This window comes from Lathamus discolor, chromosome 4 (assembly GCF_037157495.1).
Source record: "Lathamus discolor isolate bLatDis1 chromosome 4, bLatDis1.hap1, whole genome shotgun sequence".
Taxonomy (NCBI): Eukaryota; Metazoa; Chordata; class Aves; order Psittaciformes; family Psittacidae; genus Lathamus; species Lathamus discolor.
The window spans coordinates 123,746,672-123,758,766 of NC_088887.1; the positions used below are offsets into that span (position 1 = coordinate 123,746,672).

General features: G+C 43.2%; 1 protein-coding gene across 5 annotated transcripts in view; it reads left to right on the forward strand.

Annotated features, from left to right (window-relative positions):
• Window positions 1-12,095, forward strand: part of TENM4 (teneurin transmembrane protein 4) — a 772,055-nt gene that overhangs the window by 495,260 nt on the left and 264,700 nt on the right. For 4 of the 5 annotated variants that reach the window (XM_065678851.1, XM_065678850.1, XM_065678853.1 and 1 more), the window contains one exon: window positions 658-867. The exons of the other annotated variant lie outside the window; for it this stretch is intronic. In XM_065678851.1, coding sequence (XP_065534923.1) covers window positions 658-867 — 210 coding nt within the window. The remainder of the gene's footprint in view (window positions 1-657; window positions 868-12,095) is intronic. 5 annotated transcript variants of the gene reach the window in all.

The following is a 12,095-nucleotide window of genomic DNA, read 5'->3' on the forward strand; positions in this document are numbered from 1 at the left end:
CGAGCTTCGCTGCTGCCCTGTATCAGTGTGTCGGCTCGCTGACACGCTTCACCACCACATAGCGATGCCTGGCTCCCTCCTGTGTGAGGGAAGCTTCAAGTCAACTCGATAAGGGGATGGTTAAATCCAATCCCCAAAAGGGCTTTACCCTTTTAACGCGAAAGCTGAATTAATTTACCTCGCAATAAGTCGGGCAGAACTTTTAACTCCGGTAAAACACAACCGGGCGTCGACGCATTGCCTCGTTGATTAAATGCCCACTTTGTGTGCTCATTTTGCGTGCCCACCCTGTGGCAAGAAGCTTATCTCGCACCACGGGCTCCCTAAAACGCTATAATCAACCCCAAACCCCGCTGGATATGGGTTTTAAGGGACGTTTACACTACCAGCCCCTCAGCCCCGGCGAGCAGCTATGTGCAGTCCGCCGCCCCTCAGGCAGGGCTGCCCCACTGGGGCAGGCGCCGGGGGAGGAGGGGGGTGCGGGTGGTGGTGTGGTGCAGCCTTCCCCCGTGGCCCGGCTCAACTTTGTCCCTCTGTCTGTGTTTTGTCGTTCTTTTTCGTTTATTTTTATTCATTCCGTTGTTTTATTGTTGTTTTGTCCCCCTCCCTTTTCTCTCTGTGTGTCCGTCTGTGTGTGTGTGTGCTCGTGGCCCGCAGGTCCTCCCCTGCGGTGTTCGTCCGCCTCTTCCACCCCCCCCGAGCAGTCCCCTTCCCCTCCCCCGACGCCGCCGGCCAATGAGGGCCCGGGGCGGTTGCTGGGCAACGGCGCGGCCCAGCCGGCCGCGGACTCTGACTCTGAGGAAGAGTTTGTCCCTAATTCATTCCTAGTTAAAAGTGGCTCTGGAAACCTCTGTGTCGCCGCTAATGGTGAGTGATTCTCTCTATATATCTATTTTTCATGCTTGACTTGACTGCCTTTCGCGGGTGCGGATGTGCCCTTTGGGGTCGGTTTGGGGCTTGAGTTTTAAGATGTGTGGAGAGGGATAAGGTGGTGGTGGGCGAATCACCTCATAAAGGTCTGTGCTGGCTGCTAGCGAGGGATAAGCCACTGTGGTACCTGGGCAGAGATCGGGAACTTCATGTGAGTTGAAGATTGGAGTGTTCTCTCTTTTCGGGGTGGGGAAGGGATTTGAGCTCTGTTTAGCTTTATTTTTAACTCCTGGCTGGAAAACTGACCCAAAATCCCCTTTCTCTGTGAGGGTGGTGGTGGTTGAGGGGAGGGTAGCCAGCTGGGCCCAAACCACCGCAGGCCTGGAGCACCTGGAAGCAGCCAGGAGGCTCCTGTTGCTGTCAGAAACCTGTCACCAGAGGGTGTGTGGATGGAGAAGGAAATGGTGAAAATTCAGTTTCTTTGACAGTTGTGACAGTGGCATCAGTACTGTGTGCTCAGGAGGGTGTCTGCATCCCTGTCTCCCGCAGAGGCTCTGAGAGATGCCCTCAGGGTAAGTATCTGAGGCGGCAGCACAACCCTGTTGTGCTCCCTCAGAGCTCCGGGATGCTCTAAGACTCCTAATGGGGAGCTGAAGGTGCTCGGCTCCCCCCATGGATGGACAGTGCTGCTAAAACAAGTTTCAAGAGGAGGAATGAGATTCACAGCTCTCTGCTGCAAAGACAATGAGTCCTAAATGGAGAGGTTAACGCTCGTTGGCAAAGAAATGTGAAATTTCATCAAGGGTAGTGTAACCTGAGGAAGTGCAGATTACAGCAGTGGAATAGCAGTGGCCACTCAGGCCACTGCCATCCGGCTAGAGTGATAATTGCTCTCAAGTCTGATTTATGATGAAGAGAAGGCATTCAAAGATATCTTGAAAGAGAGAAAGAAAGGTGAGAGAGAGGTTTACTGCAGCTGGCAATGGCTTAACTGCATGTATGTTAAGCTTCTGAGAAGGTTTCCTTTTATGCTGTTATCTCCAAGTAAGGAGAGAAAGTTTTGACATTTAATTTGTTTCCCCTAACTTCCCCTCCCTCCTTCTTTTCCCAGCTTCCCTCTTCTTTTGTTGCATTTGTTATGGTAAAAACAAACTTTTCCTTCAGGGTTTTTTCAAAGGAGAAGGTTATCTCTCTGAATTGTCATCCTAAGGAGAGTAGGGAGAAATACAGTGTTGTATTCATTCAGGAAACTGCTTAAAATTCATATTCTTTGTACCGCTTTCCCCTTCCCCTCCGACCCTGTAACACACACATATATACACACACACATCTGAGTCCTTGCAGTCACAGCTCATTGAAATCACGTAGAGGACCCTCTTGTTGGAAATAAAGCCAAACTCACACTCCACCTTGTGTTTTCAACATCATAACATATGTACTTAGCTCATTTAGGGAATATGTATGTACAGATACATGCACACCCTCCAGGTAAAAGAGGGAAGAAAGAGAAAGCATTAAATACCTTAATCTCTTCTTTTACTAATTAGCTGAACAACAGACAAAACATTGTTCAGAGTCCACCGTGGGCTTATGACATTATTGCATTATTGATGTACTGGTGAGTTAGTTAGACTTCAGGCTTTTCAGCTGCCTGGTTATTTGTCTGTTTTTTTTCTTCAGTGCTTTTGCATTGGTTTGTAGACATACGACATTCCCTGAGGCCTTCTTTGTGTGTAGGATTCAGCAGGTTGGTAATAAATACGTTCCACACAAAGACAGGGCGTCTGGGGTCTCATTTGTGTGCTTATTGTAGTTGTTAAGTAATCAGGAGTGCAGGTAATGCCAGCACACTGGCGACTGTTAGGATCAGCTCAGCCTCACTCCTCTATCAGGAGGAAAACAAAGGTGACTTATTAATGCCACCTACCAACCCATAATCTGAGAGTTCACATGAATAAGAAGCACAGACCATACAAGCCCATCATGTCTAAAACCCAAAGGCTCTTCTGACCTCTGTAAATGGATTTAATTGCTTTAGTTCCTTAAGGTTGTGTTTCTATGGGGCTTAGTCAGCTTAAACTTTAAATGACAAAGGCAGGTCTTTATGTTCCTTAAATGGTGAAAATTAGTAACAGCTTATTTTGGTTAGGACTAAGTTTAATACAGTTAGAGCACTCATTCTGGGAGAATAGTAGCTGTCTCAACAGCAGGACAGCCTGAGAATGCTGTCCAAAGGATTTGTGTTGCACTTTTTAATTGATTGTGGCTAGGTTTTCCTTCCACAGCTGTGTAAACTCAGCCTTAGAGAAGTCCATCCAAAGTAAGTAACACCCAGGGAGCAGTGCTGCTGTTGCAAATCCCCATGTAAATAGCAAATATAACGCACTTGGAACTTAAGAAACATGCTACTTTTTGAAGATACAGTAGGCTATTCTTTATCTAAGTTCCTTTCATTCCAGAAAGGTAATAATACTCAAAATATTATTTCTACACTTCCAGGAAAAATGTCCAACTAAACTTTCAAATGAAAGCTGGAATAAATGAATAACTATTTAAATATGCCGGAGTCTCTTAAGGCTTTTAGTTTTGGATGTGTTACAAGCTATTGTTTGGCATTTACTTAGTAAAAGTAATATAGAGCATTAAGAAATCCCTAACTTTTATTGTACCTATACTATCAGCAGGTACTTAATTTTAAGGAAAAAAGGAATTTTCAGACTTGGACCTTTTCACTTTTGGTTTTATATATGTCAACTCTGGAATAGTATTTGCGTTACCTAAAATTACCCGAAGTAACTAGGATGTGAATGTCTTAGTTTCATAGAATCCCAGACCGGTTTTGGCTGAAGGGACCTTAAAGCTCATCCAGTTCCAACCTCCTGCCACGGGCAGGGACACCTTCCACTAGAGCAGGTTGCTCCAAGCCCCTGTGTTCAACTTGGCCTTGAACGCTGCCAGGATGAGGCAGCTACAGCTTCTCTGGGCACCCTGTGCGAGTGCCTCAGCACCCTCACAGGCAAGAACTTGTGCCTAAGAGCTCATCTCAATCTCTCCTCTGGCAGGTTAAAGCCATTTCCCCTTGTCCTGTCCCTGCAGACCCTTGTCAAAAGTGTCTCTCCATCTTCCCTATAAGCCCCCTTTAAGTATTCAAAGGTCATACAGAGCTTTCCTTTCTCCAGGCTAAACAACCCCAACTCTCGAACTTTTCAGGATGTTTCCTTTCAGAAACCTTTTAATCTCCTGATTTGAGGGTTTAGCATTATGTGAAAAGTGGGCTGCCTTGTGGACTTTCAGAAACACAAATTAGTTACTCAGGTTTCTCATCAGTCGGTATATGAATATAGTGGTATGTAGGTATATATGTGTGTTACTGATGAGAAGCCAGAACTGTCTGTAGGCATCCAATCTTTAATCTGTTTTAAGAAACTACCAGATGATGTGCGGATAAGAACATTGTTCTATGTAGTCTTTGACAGTGCCATGGGAGCAGAAGCAGGAGCCAGTGGGGTTGTAGGGAGGATGCTGAAGGCTGGGAAAGGTTGAGCGCCAGCCAAAAGAGGGTTGTAGAGGTTGAAGATTGGCTTGGTGGCAGCAGCTCTGTTCCAGTTGAACCAGTAAATAACATGAAAAAGAAGTTAAAAAGAAATAGAGCATATCTCTAGGGAATGATATTTAGGGAGAGCATGTCAGTCTGCCCATCACTGTCCACTTCCCTTAGCATCCCCAGCTGTGGCACTAGGGACGTCAGCAGGTACATCTCTGCTTAGCACAGCTGTGAGGTAGGGAAACGGCTGTTATCCCCATGGGGAGCTGATGTGCAGAGTGACAAAGAACAGATTTTGAAAAATATATGAAATCTGGTGAAAGCTGACATCTAAATTCCTTTGAGAACACTCACTGTGTTGCCTTGTAGTAAAAGCCGAAGTGCCTGACTTCTTCCAGCTCTTTCATCAGTGAGCAGGCACTCAGTGTGAAGTGTGCTTTTGTCATTTTGTGGGGTCTGGTGTGTTTCTCTAAGTCACTCATATCAGGCAGACAGGAAGGCTGGATGTAGACATTTGAAACAACCTCTGAGATGGGAATCACAAAATCCAGAATCACTTCTAAAACTAAACTAAAACTGACCTAGAAGGTACTTGGGTGGCACTGGAGGTAACATCTACTAAAGTCTGTAGAAAGGAATGAATACAGTTTGGAGCCTTATTACCCACTTCTCAATATATCCCAATTTCTTTGGCTTCTCCCTCAAATACATCCCTATTCCAACAACTCCCCACTGATTAACCAGTCTTGTTTCTTTTCTACCACTGAAGGCATTTATTCACAAATAGAAGCAGCAGTGGAGGGTCACGCTGCTAGTCACCCACAGTGACACTGCTGCTGGAAAGAGTGAGGGAGAGATGGGAGGTAGGCAGGCTTCACAGTGTGATTAGACTTTGAATTCCAAGAGGAGTGTGCAGCGTTGTGTGAAGCGTGGACAATGCAGCCCTCACCTCAGGAACAGATTGCTTTCTCAGTGGATGGGAGGAGGGAAAACTGCATTGAGTACATCAATATTCCAGGGTTAAAACCTAGGACACGAGTGTGACTGCCTTGATTTCAGTGGAAAATAGGCCAAATCAGGATCAATCTGACCCCAAGATCTGAAAAAACTCAGTATGTGCTGCTTTTGCTTAGTGGGATCTGCATGAATGAGCCACTTGGCCAGCAAAATCCATGGTCAGGAGTTAATGCAGATTCCTGTACTGCCTTTGCCACTTTTTCTTTATTTAGAGTGCTGGGCAATTTAAAGCAGCAAGTTCCTCTAAGATCTTTCTTCTTATTTCTAACTAATAGGACCAGTTTAGACCTCCTGATTTGTAACCTAAAGGATGTGCCCTATTTTCTATAATTTTTTGTCTTTAATGATCAGCCTTGAGCTGTTAAAGACAATTGCCATTTGCAATTCACTTCCCTCTCCCATCCCTCAGAAATAACTTTCCACCTTTTTATTGAATGATTTGGCTCAGATTTATGAAGATATGAAGGAACTGCTATAGCCTTATCTGTTTTTTATCAAATAGTTTAATTTGATACAAATTGTGCATTTCTGACATCTTCCAGTGAGCAACTGAGCAGCTCCTCTGCCACCACTGCTGCTATGGCTGAGTTTCTTCAGGATCTAAAAAGAAGTCATCTTCCAGAAATACAAGACACTTTCTGCTCAGTTTTGAATTTGTCTATGTACGTACTCAGTACTCTGTGTGCTGCCACAGAGAGACTCCTGTTTTCAGACTCATTCTGCAGCCTAGTGTGACCAGCTGAAAGGCTGAACTCAGCATCAGCCTGCTTGGCTTCAGAAATCACTCCTCTGATCTTCAGGTCCATCTTCAGACATGCGAGTTATCCTGCAGGAGTCCTGCTCAAGCAGAGGGTTAGGTGTTTACAACACTGGGGTGGAAGAGAGTTCCAGAGAAATCAAACTGCAGCAGGGAACTCAAAAGATACTGAATGTTAAAGCATTTCACAGAAAGAATGGTATCATGGAAGGCTTCTTAGAAGTAGAGAATTTTCAGGGATCTGACTAGGGAGAGCAAAAGAACCTTTGATAATGTAATCTTAATAATTGATATTTTGCTCATCTAATAATTAATAATAAATCCCAACTAAATTAGATTTTCTTTTATGTAAGGCCTCTTCTTTTTTGCTTTCCAAAAAGGCTTGTGGATGGAGTGTCTATTCTCTTGCCGTGTTTTGTCCTTGCACGCTGTTTTCTGTTGCTTCTTTCTTTACTACTGAAGTAACTGTGTTAAGTAAGAATAACAATTAATCTCTGCCTCCATTATCAGAGATTAGCAGAGTCCATTAGCACTCAGTGTTACTCATAATAGCAATTCATCATTGCACAAGGGAAACTGAGGAATAGGAAGATAGAGCCCATCATTTTCCAAGTGTCATTTAAAATGTTAAAAATATTCTTTGGATTAATCTGTTCTCTATTAAAACTGCTTCAACATTTCAGAAGTTGAGGCAAAACCATCCTAAAGAGAAGAAAGGTTTAAAAGATGTTTAATTTAACAATAATTTTTAAAACAGTTTTAAATAAGAGAACATTTTTATAGGAGAGGTGCTTGGAAAAACAGTACTTTGAAAGCCAGTTTTACATAAGTGTTCACTGAATTTATCCTCTTATTTGGGAACATATTCAGAATTCAGCCTGAGAAACTGTGACCTAAATTCTTCCCTTTTAATTTTAGTCAGGAAACTAAACAAGAGTCTTAATCATAAGCTTTCAATTTAGTCTGAGGCATTTCAGGCTATCTGTGTCTGAATCATCCTGAGGAGATTCCTTCTTTTGCAACTCATTGTGGAAAGAGCTGTGGCTGACCATAGAAGCCTGAGAAGCTACTTGGGAGCCTCAATCTGGTCATTTTGGCTTCATTTTCACAGTTACCATCTACTTGAACTCCCCAAAACAATTCCAAAATTCACTGACATTGGAAAATGCATCCTCAAATCATTCTTCCAAATTAATCTGTGCTGTAAAGACAACAACAAGGTTCAGGTTTTGAATTCCCAAGCATCAGCCAGTGCCTCTTAGACCCTGAAGATTGAGTAAACTGGCAGATGCGAGGCAGGATCAGATCATGAGTTATTCCTGCTCCTATGCACTGAGTGATGGAGCCATCCTGTTGAGTTTTGATTCCTCCCATTTCATTCTTCCTACCACGAGGAAAGATTTTAGTGTGCAAGCTGCAGACCTCTTGAAAGACATGGAGCACTACAAGTGCCCACTTACCTTGCTGTCACTTCAGCTCTTGCCCCATGAATTCACTTTGCACCCTGAGAGTATTTGTTTAACCTGTTAGGTTTTTGCCTTCAGGATGAGCCAAGGTGAGAAGCAAATAATTTGGATTAGGTTCTTATGGCTGATACGGGTGGGAGGCATTTGGATTAGATTCCTAAAGAGGGCAAATCCTGACCCATCTGAAATCCTTCTGGCTCACATAGGGTTTGTTTGGTCAGGAGTGGATAATGTGGATATGCAGAAAGTCGAGCTTCTTTTTGCAGAGACTAAATATCCCAAAGGGAGCAAAGCAAGGTTACAATTGTCACATTCAGGGAAAGGCACTAATGAAACAAGTCACCTTTCCAGGCCAGGAGGGAACACACTGAATCAGTTAAAGCAGATTTATAGCTTTTTAGCTGTGATAAAACCGTATCAGTGTGTATATGAATTTACATAGAAGTAGGGTTGGGGTTTTTTTCCCCTTTCTTTTAATGCAAGCCACATTGGAAAGTGTGCACAAAGGAGCCCCACTCTGAGGAAAGACAACTGGAACAAATTATATGCATTCAGACTTGTTAAACTGAATTGGCAGCAGAAATATTCCTGGTAACCTGAGCATTACAGCAGCATTGGTATAGTTAAGGTTATGTCAGCATTTCCATTAGAAACCCCTACTTTCAGAGGTTTATATCTGCAGTAAAAATTCACTGTGGGTTGCAACTTGACAAGCTGTGCAAGGTCTCATCTGAGATGGATTGCGGTGTTTTTTCTTTTACCTTTTTCTTTACAAAATTGGGAAGAAGTATCTGTTTGAAGAGTGAAGGTATAAGAGCACAAACAAAAAATAGCACCATTCTGCCTTTGATCCTTTTCGATGTTAAAACCCCCTCTTTCTTTCTTTGTAGTGCAACAAAATCCTGCTCTGAAGGAGGAATTAATCATTACACTATTAAAGGAAATGAAACATTAATTTATGGCCCATTAGATGCTTTTTTCACTACAGGACTGCCAGTGTTTTGGTCTACCTCAGCTTATACTGAGAGATTTGTGACTAACATGAAAAACCCCCCCAAAGGAGCAGATTCAGTGTGGAAAAAATGCTTCTGGGCAGCTTTAGAAGAACAAAACATTGAAGGCAGAGTTGTCCAGAGACTGGAGCAAGTAGTAGGAATTCAGCCTTCTGGTTTCTGCCATGGGCTTCTCAGCTGAAAAACTTAACGTTAGTTTTCTTCATTGTAAATGGAAGATACATAAATGGCTTCAGCGTCTTTCCAAGCTATTCCCTCATCTGTACGATATTACTGGAGCTAGCCATGGTTTACACTACAGCAAATGAGTAGTCAAAGGGACCCATGGCTCCATCACTTGTAGACATCATAGAGTAAGCTAATACTGTCTTTTAAATCTCTTGAGATTTCTGGGTGCACAGCATTGAACTTGTTATTTCTGGGTGTGGATCATCTCTTGAGCCTGTGTGTGCTCTCAGTTCCTGCAGGCTTGTGTGTCTTCTACACTTGGAGTACTCGTGGCTAAGGTTCATTAGAACTTTTTCCCTGCACCAGATAAAAGCTGGTGTGGAAGTGCAAAGTATTTTAAAATACAGGAAGGAAGTCTGATGCTCGTGTACTTGAGGCTGCGTTGTGTTATTCCTGTGAAATGGATCTCTCAGCTGGGAATGAGCTCAAACTTTTGGGAAGGCTTGTTCCATTAGCTGTTTTCAAGCCATATGTCTCCATTTCAAAATGAGGACCTGGGGGCTTTGAACTTTATTTATAAGCTGGAATTTGCTGGTCACTCTGAAGCAGTGATTAATTTGTAGGGGAGAAGATGCCAGAAGTCTCTCTCTGACCTGCATGTTCTTTCAAACTAAACATCCCGTAACTGCATAGCCTCAGAAGATGTTTTCCCCCACTTCCTCCTCCATCGTTTCTGCACTTTGCATTATTCACTGTGTTTATTGTAACACGCTATTAATCTCAGCCACAGCTTTCAAACCATCCTGTGACCCCAACAAGTTCTTCAACTAAAGTGGTGATAGCTTTAGGTGTTGTGGGTGGAAGCTTTGAGGCTCCAAGTAGAAAGGAAAGGATCGGGTTAAAATGTTTGAGGCTTGAACGCAGAGGAAAAAGTGCCTTCTGTGGATACAGCACAAGTCTTCTGAAAAATGATATTTGGAACATGACGTGAGGGGATAGTGCAGCTTCTTGCTGTGTGTCTATGAACCACAGTGTATCCTTTGAAGTTACTTCCCATGTGTACCTGGGTGCAAAGCAGTAGGGTTGTTTTGTTCAAGAGAGGGCAATCCTTAACCATGTGTCTAACAGCAGGACCAAGCCCTTGGTGCCCATGCTTGGTAGTAAAGCTGATGTGATAGACAGTTATATTACAGAAGAAGCCTTTGATCTTGGAGGGCTTTATATGAAAGACTGTCACAGTTCCTTAGGAGTCAATTGGGTTAAGCCTTTGAGGACTACAAGCCCCAGTATAGACATCCCACATAAGAATTAATTTTTGCTGGCAGCTTGGAAAACACCAGAATTTTGAGGGTTAAAGTTTTGTTTAATTCCTGCCATGTGAATTGTGACAAAAAAAAAAAAAAAAAAGACAACCCAAAAGAGATGGAATAGCTGGTATAGTGTTTTAAATGCTTGAATGGCATTAGCTCAAACTCTTCGACTGTGAGGTCAGTGATTTGTAGGAAGTCATGGCTGGAAGTAGGAGGCAGAAGACTGGTGACAGTTTGTGACCTTGGCCAAGCGACCCCAATGCTGGTGCCTGACTTCCATGAGCAAAATGGGAGTTAGTGATCATTGTTTGGTTCTTACAAGCTTTGGAGATACTTAGATTCTTGAAATGAAAAATCATGTTGTGCTCTCGTTCCATTCTGCTGATCCACAGTACCTCAGGGCTTTACTGTTGTTGTTCAATATGTGCTCACATCTCTGTAGGGAAGCGGTGGTTAAGGCAGCCTATTTGTAACATGGCTTCAAGGTCTTCCCGAACTTTTAGCAGGGAAGATATAATACATCTTTTTTTCTCTTTGCATGTAATAATTAGATCTATTAATGGAAGCCTACTAATTGGCTTCTATAAATGGAAGTCTTTTCTGTATGCAAAGAAAGTGTAGCAGAAAGACAGACCAGTGACTCCATGTTACTGGAACTACTGAAGGCCAAATCATAGGATCACAATCCCAGACTGGTTTGGGTTGGTAGGGACCTTAAAGCTCATCCAGTTCCAGTCCTCTGCCAGGTCAGGGACACCTTCCACTAGAGCAGGTTGCTCCAAGCCTCTGTGTCCAACTTCCAACCTTTGGGCACTCTCACAGTGAAGAACTTCTGTCTAAGAGCTTATCTCAGTCTCCCTTCTGTCAGTTTGTTGTAACCTCTTGTCTTTCTTACTTGTCCTAACTGAAGAAACCAAAGACTCCTTTTGCAGGGCAGTAAATTCATAGAAATCACAGAATATCTCATGTTGAAAGGGACCCATAATTACAGGCAATTTTTATCTGTTGTCTTAAAACATATTGTTCTTTTCTGGAGAATCTGAGCCTTTTCTGTTCCATGAAATCTCTGTAGGTTTTCAGGGTATTTCTACATGTCCTCCCAATTTAGTCTCTTAATCCCAGTGTGTTTCATTTTCTCCCTGTCTAAATAAGACCTGTATTGTAGAGAAACAAATCTGCCCCTCAGAATTATTGAGGTTAAGCAGGTTATAATTCCAGCATTTGGGACACCTCAGGATATTAGGCGTTCAGTAAGTACAACACACTGCAAATAGGGAAAAGCATTCTGAACCCATAAATGGCCATATATCTTTTCAGCCTTGTGGTGGCGAGGCCAGTGAGAGGCAAGTCTGTGTCATCACAGGCACTATTCAAAATCAGCCAGCCGTGACAGCTCAGGAATTGGACTCCAGGTTCTCCCACATGAGGGGAGAATTGAGCTTTGTGACCTGCTGCACAGAAATTAAAGCAGTGCCACATGCCTCATTAGCATGACAGCTCTGGGAGTGGGCTTGGGAAGTAATAAAGTGCTGCAAGACCTTGGAGTGCTTCAGTAGGAAAGCTCGCGAGTGTAAAATCGATGCTTTTGATACATTAGGTGGTAATGGAAGAAGCACAGCACAGAAGTGGTATGATCAGATGATTTAGTTATAGCTATAAATCTAGTGGCAGTATCGTGGCAACGTGATAGGACACAGGATTTCATAAGGAGCACGGCATAAAGATCATGCATTAGTCAAGCCTTGAAGCACATGTGGGTGAGGGTGGCATTGCTGATACAAATGACAGAGTGGTTCCTGCTGGCAAACACACTGAGTAAAACAAGGGTCCTCAGTAGTAAATGAGCACTTTAGACAGAGGTGAAGATACTTGGGTTCTGTAGAGGTATTTCTGGTATGAAATTGCTCTGATGAAAAGAAAATCAGCATATATTACTCCAGGTTAAAACTC